The 14,436-nt window shown below is 41.4% G+C and overlaps 1 protein-coding gene across 5 annotated transcripts in view; it reads left to right on the plus strand.

Annotated features, from left to right (window-relative positions):
• The window catches only part of atp2a1 (ATPase sarcoplasmic/endoplasmic reticulum Ca2+ transporting 1), a 54,084-nt gene that overhangs the window by 22,354 nt on the left and 17,294 nt on the right, over positions 1-14,436 (plus strand). For all 5 annotated transcript variants that reach the window (XM_079521255.1, XM_079521254.1, XM_079521256.1 and 2 more), the window contains 3 exons: positions 1,317-1,334; positions 2,564-2,646; positions 10,379-10,480. In XM_079521255.1, coding sequence (XP_079377381.1) covers positions 1,317-1,334; positions 2,564-2,646; positions 10,379-10,480 — 203 coding nt within the window. The remainder of the gene's footprint in view (positions 1-1,316; positions 1,335-2,563; positions 2,647-10,378; positions 10,481-14,436) is intronic.

Below are 14,436 nucleotides of genomic sequence, written 5' to 3' on the forward strand. Positions count from 1 at the left end.
GGATGGAACATGTCAGTAAAACTATAGTGACAAGACCATTTGAAGGGTAGAATGCATCTTCCTGGCCTGGGCCATGGCTCAGTGGTCCAGGCACCTTGGCTGGCAATCCAGTCTGACAGTGTGCTGTGGGTTCGACTCCCGACAGCCTTTACTGCATGTCTTCCCCCCATCTCTCTCCCCATTTCCTGTCAGCCTACTATCTGTCCCTCCATAAAAGAATATATATATATATATATATATATATATATATATATATATATATATAAAAAAAAGCATGCATCTTCCTGTTGTTGTTACAGAGCATGTTCATTCATATTATCAGTGGTTGGAAGTACAAGTCCAGTGTTTTATTAAAGAAAACACTAAAAGGTCCTGTATTTTAAGGCTTTAGAATTACTATATTGCTGTTAAAACGTGTTATTTAAAAGGCCTGGGACTAAATCATTGGCTTTGGATTGGTAATTATTCATTAAAGATGCACTTTTTGCACAAAGAAAAACAAAACAATCAACACTTATGCAAATACTGTACAGATGGTAAACTTAAGCATACTACTACTCAAACCCGGTCTGAAAATTCACTTCATTTGTCAGCGGGTCAAAAGGAGAGAAGGTGATGGCCCAACCTCTTTATACCCCCCCTTCGATTGATATTTATGTATTTCGATTTATTTGTATTTCATACATGATGTCGTTGAAATATCTTGATTATTGTCATTGTTGTGTTTGTGAATGAATGCATGGGACCCGAATGGAAACAAGACCGCAAGGTCTTTTTTCGGTGCTATCCTTTTGGACCAATGTGCTTTGACTGTAGGCCTACCATGTACTGTTTGCATTTTCTATTGTCTAATAAAATAATCAATCAATCAATCAATACTTTAGGCTTTGATGGAGAAGTGCCGTGTGCTTATCACTTGACAAAAATATGATTTTCCCACTCAGTTGATTTTAGTGAAGAAAAAACTACCTTTTGTGGCTGCATGTAAACTGCTGTACGTACCTGTGTAGTCAATCAGTGGACTAAAGTAACTAAGTACATTTACTCAAGTACTGTACTTGACTACAATTTTCAGGTATTGTTACTTTCTTCAGTATTTAGAAATTTAAATTTAATTTACTTCAATACATCTCAAAGGATAATATTGTACTTTTACTCCACCACAATTATATGAAAACTGTAGATTTTGATAATTAGTACAAAACACACTAAGGACTTCAGATATATATTTCGGCCATTTGAAAATTGAAGATTTCAAAAGATCTGAACTTGTGAAATGGGACATATATTCTTTGTCTCTCTTTTGTCTCTCACAGAGCTTCCAGCAGAGGAGGGTGAGTCTGTTTATATTTGTCTCTCCATTATCTTTGTCTCTCCATTATTCATGTATTAAAGGTATATTCAGTGATTTCACTTAATTCAAATATTACTTATTTTTTCTTATTTTTTGGATAATCCTCCCTACTATAAAGTGTGCTGACCATATAAGGAGTTCCTCCCTGTCCCCAGTGAGCCCCTGGGGTCAAAAAACCCTAGTTTCGGTTTGGGTTTTGGGTGGCAAAGCCTTCATCCAATCAGGATGAGAGGGGCCTTCCTCCAATCACGATCGAGTGGGGCGGGCCTTGGTGCACGTGCTGTTGGGCTGTTGTACTTCCCCCACTGTAGAGCGTGTACATGTGCACATCTTGTTACCGGGGCGGACCAGGTTTTTTCCAAATCACTGAATGCTCCTTTAACACAGCCTGTCAATCGTTTTATTCTGTTTATTTGTTATGCCCAGACACACCTGGTCTACTTCCTGTAGTGAAGTAACATTATTTCCTGTCAGGCTTATAATAACACCTGTCCATGACTTCTCACTTCAGTTTTGTCAACAATATGGCTTCCACATTAGAAAAGGCAAAACAATGTTGGCCGTATTTGTAGTGTAGAGACATTTATGAGCTTAAAAAGAAAAGGTTTAACCCATTCAGGACGGGAACCCCTTCTGGGGTTCTTGTTGCTATATCGGCTAACAATGTGTCACTGTGCTGCTTCATATTGCAGCAAAGAAAATTTAAGTTTCCAAGGCTATTGATAATCAGCAGTGACAATGCTACTAGCTAACACAGTGGTTCTCAGTCTCACACTTTTACATTTCATGGTCCCCCATCATTTCTGACTGGACCCCGCTTTGAGAATCACTGAGCTAGCTCACTGCTAGCTCAAGCTTTCTAAAATAGTGACGGGCAATTTGGCTGCCTAGAAATCATTTTAAATACATTTAAACATGGGGTTTAATCAGCATAATGTTATGTCATTACGTTATAGTATTAAAGGAGTATTTCACCCAAAGAATGACTTATTTTCTATCAATTGCACACCCCATGAAGCCTTGACATCATAGGATATCTTTGTCATGTATATCTTTTGTCAAATTCCTAAGCCAAAAATGTTCAATAACATGAATTCAAGGCATCATGGGGTGTGTAATTGACAGAAAATAAGTATTTTTGGGGTGAACTACTACCTTTAAAGAACATCAGACTATACAGATTCATGAAATGTTTCTATTGATTTCCAGGTAAGAGCATCTGGGAACTGATCCAGGAACAGTTTGAGGACCTCCTGGTCAGAATCCTGCTGCTGGCTGCCTGCATCTCTTTTGTGAGTTATCCTGATCAATCAATCAATCAATCAATCTTTATTTCAGACCCAGGGAGATCATTTTGTATTGTACATTTATTACAATAATAAAATTCACTAGTCCTCCAGAAAGGGCTGCGGATCCTATATCCATTCCACAACAATAGCATACTGTACATTTCTATAATTGGTAATAATGAGCAACAGGGTCAAATTAGTTCTACCATTTTTGAGTGGTGTAAACCACTCCTACGACTGGCTTTGTTAGTTTACGTGTCTGTCTGTCTGTGCTCAAAAAATGAGCATGGTTGCTACGGTCACCCAGTTCACCCGGGTGTGATTTCATTACGTCAGACATTACGTCAGACCACAGCTGATCAGGCTATATAAGACCTTACACCACTCAGTTCACACGGGTGTGATTTTTAAATAAGCAAATGGTCCCGGTGATATTGTCAGAGAGTTGGCTCTGTAATGTTTATGATAGTTAGTCAGTCACTCATATTTGATACAGTCTGGCCTGGGCCAGCCTAGCGGTCCGGCTAATGCCTAAAGCATGACAGCATATTGTGGATTCGACTCCCGACCCCGACGACCTTTACTGCGCTTCACTCTCTCTCCCCCCATTTCCTGTCAGCTTACCCATCAAATGAAGGCAGAAAAAGCCCCCAAAATATCTTTCAATATTTGATACAGTCTGTTTCTGGCGAACATTTTATTAATTCGGCGGCGGTAACATTAGTGTTTTCTCTCCGTCGGCACTGAAGAGACTTGTTTACTCAGGCTTTTGGCAATTTGTTTGTTTATCTTTTGTACTGTAACGGGTCCTTGGGTTTTTGAACGGTGCTACAGTGATGCAAATAGCCTGCATCCTTAGACTCACTAAATTGAGAAAGGATGCAATCATGTCCCCCTCGGGGGTCCTGGGATGTAATACTGTACTCAGTACTATACTCTACCGTCGTTGAAGTAGGTCTCATAAAATGTCCCTGGGACCCATCTAAAAGACCACCCCTGGGTCCCAGGACCCATTACATTGAAAACTTTACAAAAATGTACATCACTGGCGCTATATAAATTCAAGTTATTGTGTCAAACCGCCGGGATCATTTGTTTATTTTTGGAAGACGGTTTCCACAATGTCAAACACATCTATGGGAATTCAGAATGGGCGGAAAAAAACGTGACCCAGCCAGGCAGGATGCATACATTACGTCAGACTAAGGTGCTCTATAGTGGGCACTATTGAATCCAGCGGCTGTTGTGGTTGGCCTGGCTCCCACACGCACGCACGCACACGTATTTGTGTATTTGTACACTGCAGGGCCATAACAACACATGGGCTGTAGTAGAACATCACCTTATTCAATTACACCCCAGCAGTGTCCTCGCTTGTATTCACCCAAGGAATCCTCTCTCTCTCTCTCTCTCTCAAACTGTTTTGTGGACATGGCATGCTGGACACATTGTCTTAATCCCTCATCTCTTCCCCCTGGCCGCCTCCCCCTCCAGCTGTCAGTATGGCCTTAGAAGGCCTGATGGTTGTGTGCGTGTGCATGTGTGCGTGCGTGCGTGTGTGTGTCAGAGAGGGAGAGGGAGAAATAAAGGGAGAGCATTTGGGTTAAGATGAGTAATTTACTGTTTAGGTTTTGGTGTTATATTCTAGTTGCACAGCAGTGTCATGCACTGAAAATAGCAGATCTACAGGTGTGTACTGTACAGGTGTGTATGTCCCTGGCACAACAAAGGGCTTTATTTTAACGACGTCTCAAGCGATGGGATGAGAAACGGTATCCTCAGACAAAGGTCAGGGAGGAACAACGGATGGTCTGCGAGAGAGAGAGAGACAGACACTGTGTTTGATGGCTGGTGTGTGTGTGGTTGGGGGTGAGGGGGGGGGGGTGCATTAAGAGCCAGGGATTGGGTTGCACAATGGCATTGTTTGTTACAATGACAAATGAGAGCAATAGATTGGGTGTGCTGTATGGCTTCTAAAAGAGAGGACAGTAAATAGTGCAGATGCGTGTGGGCCCTGAATACTCCCATGGAATGTCCTATAGCAGTAGCGCAGCCTGTTGACTGGCCGGCATGCTCACCGTCCTGGAGGTGGAGAGACTCTCTGTGTCCCTCTGGACGCAAGGATACATGCATGCACTGTGTCCCTCTGGATGCAAGGATACAACTAACCCACCATGGCCGGGTTAAAACTCACCCGTGCCTCCCAACATCTGTGGCAGGTTAAAACTAACACGTGGCAGGTTAAAACTAACCTGTGGCTCCCGACATGCGTAGCAGGTTAAAACGAACCCGTGGCTTCCTGTGAGGTTAGGTTTAGGGTTTGGGTTTTGGGTAGGGTGTCGGACTAATTAATGCCTGTTAGTACGTTGGACCAAACGCATGCACCCCGTGTTTACAGGACCGTGTTTAGTACAATGTTGAGGTATTTTATTTTTATTTTGAATGAATAGGAACTTAGAGTATAACTACGATATGGCTCCATCGATTCAAGCCGGAACATAATGGATGGATTGATCATTACAATAAAATGCCCTCATGCAGCCCACCCATCTGCCATCTGACCACTTAACACATGGCAGTTATGCTGGTCAGGTCATATGGGTGGGCCACGGACGCTTTTCATGGGGTTTCAAGTGGTGCCCTGATCCCGAAAATAGAAATAAATATTAATAAATAAATGAGGGACGTCAAAAGGTCAATCAAGTCCGCAAGGCAATTACTATAAAATATGGTGATGTCTGGTGCAGATTTAAAGATTTGATATAAAAGAATAATTACATACATGGATGGATGGATGGATGGATGGATGGATGGATGGATGGAGTGTGGAGAGTGAGGGATCTGGAGCCAGTTGCACCACCTCACACTAAGTTCAAACTTAGCCTTCTAGCTTAAGTAATGCATAAGTCTTGACTTAAAAGCCATTTAAGCTATAGGCCTAATAGCTAAGTTTGAACTTAGTGTGAGGTGGTGAAACTGGCTCCTGTGCATTCAATCTCTGGATAACAAGACCTATGTGCTCTGTTGATCTGCAGCTAATCTGTGTCCATATCAATGTCGTTCTAAAGCTTTCCCAAACAGACTGCTTCTATAGTAACACACAGGGACATACAGTACTGCATGTAGGCTACAGTACATGTGCAGGGAGGATGTAAGTGGTTGAAATTGTGATGCCGTGTTAACACATTTTGCTGGGGACTCCCTGGACCCCTGTCACCCCCCACAACATCCCCCTAATTACTTGCGCAAGCAGAGCGTGCAAGTAATGTTGTTTGTCCGGTGATCCGATGTGTATGTCCCGTGGCAGCGTATGACGTAATGATTCATTTGTGCTTGATATGGCATTGGTGTCAAATTATATACATGTATACATAGGGGCATTACCTTTAATCCACCCGACACTGAAACATATCATTATTACGTCACCATCGAGAGCCAGTTATACCCTGGCATTGGTACATATCTTCATCACGTCATATGCTGCTACGGGACATACGCATAAAACGACCTTAATTGGTTGTTATTAATTACGTAATCAGTCAATGTTTTTAAATCGTTTAAAATGAATTACGATCATTTACAAGGTTCATTCAAGAGTTGTCAAATAACTAATATTTTCTTTCAGTCTAACAGATAAACCCAAAGAAGATACTTAAATATAATAGAATTGAATAGGAAGATGGCCTGCAATAACAGAAAGTTTGTAGCGGTCGACAGTACTTGCGCGCTAGTTACTTGTGCAAGCAGAGCGTGCAAGTAATGTTTTTCGTCAGGTGCTACGATGCGTATGTCCCCTAGCAGCATATGACGTGATGAAGATATGTACCAATGTCAGGGTATAATTGGTTATCGATGGTGACGTAACCATGACATGTTTCAGTGTCGGGTGGACTAAAGGTAATTCCCCTATGTATACATGTATGTAATCCGACACCACTGCCATAACAGGCATAAGCAATCATTACGTCATATGCTGGCACGGGACATACGGAAGCAGAGCATGCAGGTATGTTTTCATCCGCTTCTACGATGCGTATGTCCCATGACGTGATGAAGATATGTACCAATGCCAGGGTATAATTGGTTCACGATGGTGACATATTGATATGTTTCAGTGTCTGGTGGATTAAAGGGACATACACATCAAACTTTCCTTTAATCCACCCGACACTGAAACAACTCCTTATTACGGCATCATTGAGAGCCAGTTATAACCCGTCACTCACCCGTATTAATTACATCATTACTTAATTGATTGTTGTTGATTACGTAACGAAAGAATGTTTTTGAATTACCATCAACAGATGTCAAAATAGTTTCAAAATACTCTTCACAAAAGTGATTGCATAATTAAAGATCATCACACCTTTGTTTTGGGAAGAAGGTTTTCCCCTAGAGCTATATAAGGAATAGAGGTTGCAGAGAGATAATTTTGTACCTTGCGTTGCGCCAGGACAAAATAAATCTTTAGCCAGGAGAGACGAAAAGGATTGCAAAAACTAAAGATCATCGTCGGCTTTAGAGACAAGTTAAAGAGAAGTCGTTGTGAAACGGGGGAAGAAAAAGAAGGACCATCATCGGCGATGATGGTCCTTCTTTTTCTGTGAACCCGTGTTTGGGAATAAATTGTCTAGCCGCTAGACAATTTATTCCCAAACACGGGTTCACAGGAAAATTCAAGAAGATCTAGAGAGGTTATAGAGAGATCGAAGAGATTCAAGAACAGAAAAGATAGTCACATTCTAGACATACAGTAAATACTTACGCGTTGTGAAACACGAGAAGAAAAAGGACCATCATCGGCTAGACAAGACTCAGGAAGTCTCAGTTTCATTTAAATATATTGAAGAAAAAACATTTCTCCCCCTCTATTTCCCATTCCAAGTGCATTTGTCTTATACTGTACAGAATGTAACACAAACTCTACTATTCCGAAGCCCCCTCAGGTACATATTTAAACTATTTTCAGCAATGGTATAATAATTGATTTGGTGGGTAGATCTTGCCGAGCTGGTCATTTTGAAACTAGCTCAGTCAAAAAGTGTGGGCACCCCTGGTATAGGGTGTGTAGGATGGGTGACAAATTCCAAATGTACTTTGTCAATGAATTTAGCTTTCTCTCTCCATTCTGTCATAAACTATAGCCAAACCAAAACAGAGCCGCGGTGGCTCAGGGGGTAGAGTGGCTGGATGGTAACTGCAAGGTTGCCAGTTCGAACCCGGGCTCCCCCAGAGTTGGTGTCGAAGTGTCCTTGCACTATATATTTCTAAAACTATGAAACATTTCAAAGATTTCTTTTCAGGCAAACATGTCCACCGTAAGATGAACCTAAATAGGTTTAAATGGGGTTTCTAGGTGTAAGTATGTAGGACAAGTAGCATACCAAAGTTTGTGTAATTGCCAATGAGAATGCATTGGGCGTTTAGTTAAATAACTCCGAAACTACAAATCATTTCAAAGTAAAAAGTTCCAGCATGTGTCTCCACAGTAAGCTGAATTATAACATGTGTGAATGGAGTTTCTAGGTGAAAGTGCTTTTTTGACGTGCCAATATCTGCCATTGAGCCCCATTATAAATTTCTCAAATTTCCCTATTCCAAAGCCCCCCCAGGTACATTATATATTTAAACTATTTTCAGCAATGGTACACTTATTTTTTCAGTGGGTAGATCTTGTTGAGCTGGTCATTTTGAAAGTAGATCTCACGTCATAAATGTGTGGGCACCCCTGTTATAGAGAGATCGAAGAGATACAAGAACAGGAAAGATATAATCAGTCTAGACATAAATACTTAGAACAATGGAATTATCTACAGATGTACCTTTAAATAAAAGGAGTAAGAGACAATAGGAGCATAACTACTATTTCAGATTTAAGTTCAACATGTTATTAATACAAGTGGAGAACGTAAATTTACAAAGAGTAGAGAAGGAGTATATTTCTTCGAAGTTTCAGATAGTACTGGAACAATTAAGGTAACGGGATTTAATCAAGAAGTCATTAAGTTTTTTAATTTGATTGAAGAAGACAAGAAAAGATTTCTGATGGACTATTTAAAGAGATAAAACCACAGATAAATATAAAATTACAATGACATCAAATACAGTGATGTTTGTTATTAAAGAAGATATTTCCATTGAAAGAATTCAAAATAAAAACTAGAAAAAGTGCCCCTCGGGGCACAGGTCTCCACCAGGCCAGGTCAGGTTGTGGCCTCCTGGTGGCGCTATAATAGGCCAATGTGAAAATGGTGCCATTTGTTCTTACACCATTGATGGCAATTTGATGACTTGAGGCATTTTGTTCCAAAAATGTGTTTTGCAAACATCCACCTGTTGGTGGCGCTATAACAGGCCAATGTGAAAAGGGTGGGATATATTCCTCAGCCTAGTAGGAAAGTCTGTGAAAGATTTCACGTAAATTGCATGCTGCGTTCATGATTTGAGGCTTTTTGTTTCAAAAGGGCCAATCCTGCAAACTTTGAAAGCCAATGTTAGCCAATTAGGATGGAATGTGAAATATCGGACAGATCCATCTTGAACACATTACTATAGAAATAGTGTGTAACGATTTGCGGGATTTTTGGACAGAATCTGGAGGAGTAATCAAAAAATGTGTTTTTCAAAAGTCGGCCTCCTGGTGGCGCTATAACAGGCCGTTCTGGAAATTTTGGGGCAGATGTTCATTGTTGGCATCCAGGCAGTGTGTGTGTAAAGTTTGGCATCGACCAGGTTAATGGTGCCGGAGATTAGCTGTTCACAGACGGACGGACGGACGGACGGACGGACGGACGGACGGAGTGCAAAACATACTCTCTCCCCATGCCTTCGGCCTGGTGGAGACAACAACATTATATTAGAAAGAGTAGAACACGTGTGCATACATGTAAAAGAAAAATATCTATATATCATTCTTGTGTACATATCACCTAAAACAAAACTTTCTAAATTGAGGACATTTCTCAGAAACTTGATAAGGTATCTACCCTCTTCGACATCTTCTATTATGATACAAGGAGATTTAAATGATGACCTGTATAATGAAAAAGATGGAAGTATAAACACCTTCATGTCCGGATTAGGCTTTAAACAATTAATCACAAATCCAACAACAGATTACGGAAGTATTTTAGATCATGTATATTTTAATAAATATGAAAATACCATTATAAACATTGAAGTTAGAGACACCTATTACTCAGACGATTTAGTATTGATATCACTATAGTGCAAGATTAAGTCAATTTAAAGCAATGTTATTGACAGTTTAAAATTAATATTATACTGTATACGTGATTTCAATTAATATACTTTTTTTTTTCATCTGATATCCATGACTTATTTTTCTTTGAGAAACTACAAGTGGATCCTGGACACTTCTAAATCGATGGGACTGTATTTCTTTTATAGGTAGAAGCTTTTACCATACTTACAAAATATTACTTTTTTACCTCCAAACACTAGGTACAGTACGTAGGAAATAGCTAAACCTAATAATTCAATATTGCAAACGTTCTTTCACAGAGAGGCTGAGATTTGAAAGTTTGTAGCGGTCGACAGTACTTGCACGCTCTGCTTGCGCACTAGTAGGCCTACTTGGGTGCAACAAGCAAGTAGGCACTCGACAGAGTGCAGTTCTAGTTATTATTATTTTTTGTTTTGGTTATTTATTTATTTTTTCTGGGGCAACACTGCATCAATTTGAGAACCATCCTATCATGTCTGTCTTTCTCAGGTGCTAGCTTTGTTCGATGAAGAGGAGACAGTTACCGCCTTTGTCGAGCCCTTAGTCATTCTCCTCATCCTCATCGCCAATGCCGTGGTTGGAGTTTGGCAGGTACGCACACACACACACACACACACACACACACTCACTCACTCACTCACTCACACCATCACAAGGACCCGTGCACATACTGTACCACCCGCCCCTCAAATGCTGTCTTTTACAGACACGCAAATAGACCTCTCACACACGCGCTATAAACCATAGCACAATGCAGTGGTACCAGGCTCAGGATCACAGTAACACTGTGTGAAACATCTTGCATGTCAGCCGTGGGCTGAGTGCTCCAAGTTCTACGGAAGCCACAATAGTCGGCATGACGTTGAAGTAAATGTACTACAAAGAGACTGCTTTTCCTCTCTATAAAGCTCATAAACAAACTTGACTTAAATACTTAGGCAAAAGTACTCAGAATAAAGTCGGAGGCAGACAGGTGTGGAATCGTAAATATAGTCCATATGGCCATAATGCTATATTCTGTCAATAACTACACTACATTTTGGTACTACAGGTTAAGTGGAGTCACATTGTCTGGTCAAAAGTGCTTAGTCTGGGAGCTTTCCTTCATCAGAGGTTCTCATGAAGTACCCTGTGGCTAAAGCTTTGTTATACTGCTTGGAGCTTGGTCACAGGTGTGAATCAAAACACAGTGGGACAGCCATTTGTTGTCTCTCTGCCATCTGGTGATCTGTATGTTAATCTTGACTCCACCTCTGAATTCAATTCTGTACTATATCATGTCATTATTGTCAATGTGAAAATCATTCAGTGTTAGCTGGCTACGGTCAGTCTGCTGGGAGCTCCCGTGGGCCGACCAAGGCCTACGGGGAAGCTATGCTATTTTTGTCATTCTGGACTCTGTCTTTGGTTTCAATAAATGGTCAACATGGATCTTCAGTTCATCTCTCTGCCTGCCTGTTCTTTCTCCGATCCGATCCGATGCTTTTTGACGAGGTTTTTCACTACTCTACAGTTTTCTCTACTTTAGTGAGTTTAGGGTTAATTGGGTGTGAAAATACACCACATGATGGTGCCGACCCGGTCGTGTTGATGCATTTTTTGCGTCAGGCGAAAGGAGGAACATAGATGTTGCCCTGAAACCCGGTGTCTTTGATGCATTTTTTTTGCGTCAGGCAGAGGAGGACCGGCGGGGGCTTTTGGACAATTTCAGTCTAATTTTGGCGGTTGGTGGTTGGTTTGATTTTTCGGGGAAACGGCGTTCGTCTGCGGTGGGAAGAAGTGGTCTTCTCAACGGCGCAAGCGGTGCGCTCCGGGGCTCTGATGATCAGCGACCTGGACTCGGCTAACAGGGGGAGAGGCCCTCCACAGCGCGTCGACGGGGATCATGCTTCTCTTCACGTCTCGGCGGGGAGCGGCGAGTCTCCAACCCGAGGGGATCGTTCTGCACGGCCTTCGCCAAGCAGCGGACCGGGTGTTCATCAGCGGGCCGTGCACCGGGGGAAGAGGAGAGCGCACGGGTCAGCGCATGGTTCATTTCATCGGCGGGGGTGGTCACGGACGAACGGCGACCACGGGTTCATTTCATTCTTCAGAAACGGCGGATCTGCAAGCTCGTTTTGCGGCGTTTCTTTGTTTCGGCGGGGCCTGTAGCTACACGAGCGTTCATGTTTTTCTTTCCAGTCATTTATGTGATATTTCATATTCATGTAATGTCTGGAGGGGGGAGTATGGTGCTGTGTTGGATGGGACAATGGAAGCAGAGCGGAGCGGCGGTGCGCGAGAACAGCAACTTTCATGCAGCTTCTGTTTGACCCAAGCATGGCTGAACGGACATGAGGTGAGGACAATGAGAAATGCAACATTATAAGAAGTTTATTAATAACGGATGGAGAGATTCAACAGTCTTTATCTGTATTCAAAAAGTGTGTCTAAATGTGAGTCTATTCAGCGTGTATATAGGCATATGCTGATGTTTGTGTGTTTTGTCGAGTTAAATTAGTTAAGAAGTTGATTCAAGAAATAGAGTCTATGGGGTAATTTGGAGAATGTTTAAATAATTTTAGCTTTATTGAGATTAATTGATGCTCTGTGTCAGACGGCCGAGATCCCGGTGCCCCTCTCATACGCTTCAGTATAAAATCGTCTTAGAATTAGTAGAGCTGATTATTCTTTTCTCGTGTGAAATTTAGTTTACGATAATGTCAACTAGAGGCAGTTAGGGTGTCACGACGTGCAAAGATTCTTTTGTTGTTATTGAGAAAGCTTTTGCCTTTAAACGTGAGGGAGTTAGCGTTCATCAAGTAGTTACTTGAAAAGTTAGGGTCAGGATAAGTAACGTAACCCGATAGTACCCTGGTTAAGTTGAACTGTGACTTGTTAGTCTGAAGCAGGAGGTGGCCTCTGGCTAGGATCATATTGGCATCGGACTTATTTTGTCCCACTCCCTTCCCCGCATCGCGCTCACCAAGCCTTTGAAGGAGTAGTTTCCAAATATAAATGAATTTATCGAACATGTCCGAAAAACTTATTTGAAAATGAATGTTATGACTATGTTTTACTCTTAATATCATATTAAACTGGGTGTTTAGTTATTAAGATTGAAGGCCAATAATTATTCCAACAAAGTGGGAGTTTCAAAGTGAAACAATGGGGTTAAGACGAAAGTGTTGTGATTTTAATGTCAGTATATGTTTAAAGTTCCATTTCTATCATTGATCGATAAGGTTATGTGAAATTCGTTTTAAAAAAAGTGATTTGAAGTATGGATGTGAAGAAGAATCATTTAGAAGAACGAGAACATGTAATTTGAACCAGTTGTAATCATTCTGGGAACTTTGTGTAATGTTGTCATTTGTTGTTGTTTTTCCTGATGTTCGGTAGGCTGTGATGGAGTCAAAGGGGGGTGTACTACAGTTGAATATGGACTATATGTATTTTTTCTGTATGCCAATCTTGTGATTGTCATAAGGGGGGAGTGTGGAATCGTAAATATAGTCCATATGGCCATAATGCTATATTCTGTCAATAACTACACTACATTTTGGTACTACAGGTTAAGTGGAGTCACATTGTCTGGTCAAAAGTGCTTAGTCTGGGAGCTTTCCTTCATCAGAGGTTCTCATGAAGTACCCTGTGGCTAAAGCTTTGTTATACTGCTTGGAGCTTGGTCACAGGTGTGAATCAAAACACAGTGGGACAGCCATTTGTTGTCTCTCTGCCATCTGGTGATCTGTATGTTAATCTTGACTCCACCTCTGAATTCAATTCTGTACTATATCATGTCATTATTGTCAATGTGAAAATCATTCAGTGTTAGCTGGCTACGGTCAGTCTGCTGGGAGCTCCCGTGGGCCGACCAAGGCCTACGGGGAAGCTATGCTATTTTTGTCATTCTGGACTCTGTCTTTGGTTTCAATAAATGGTCAACATGGATCTTCAGTTCATCTCTCTGCCTGCCTGTTCTTTCTCCGATCCGATCCGATGCTTTTTGACGAGGTTTTTCACTACTCTACAGTTTTCTCTACTTTAGTGAGTTTAGGGTTAATTGGGTGTGAAAATACACCACACAGGCAAATGAAGAGGGTTTCCGAGTCCAGTTTATTGCAGAGAGTACAAAACAGCTTCATGGCCGGAGCCATGCACCCAGCCTGACTGCTTCAGGACACTGACCCACAGACAGATATTTCAGTAGATTTTATACAAGCCCAATACACATTTGAATAGCTCAAGCAGACCGTCGTTTGACACCCAAACCAAATGTTCCCAGATATCTTAGGTGTGGTCACAGTAAGCACAGTAGGAGCCCCTGGCCGCCTACTCACCATCAACAAGAGATCAATAGCTATTTACCATAGCATGCAAGCTGTGAACTGGTGCCTAAACGTCTACCCAAACACGTCCTGTTGGTCAGGCCTCCTATTTTAGTTTAGACAATTTAGTCTGTCTAGTTTAACATTATATAAGCTATATTAATGTGAATTGTGGTTCCACCAGATACCACATTCCTCCCTTATGACCGTCCACAAGACTGTCATACCAAAATATGG

This window comes from Electrona antarctica (assembly GCF_951216825.1).
Source record: "Electrona antarctica genome assembly, chromosome: 14".
Taxonomy (NCBI): domain Eukaryota; kingdom Metazoa; phylum Chordata; class Actinopteri; order Myctophiformes; family Myctophidae; genus Electrona; species Electrona antarctica.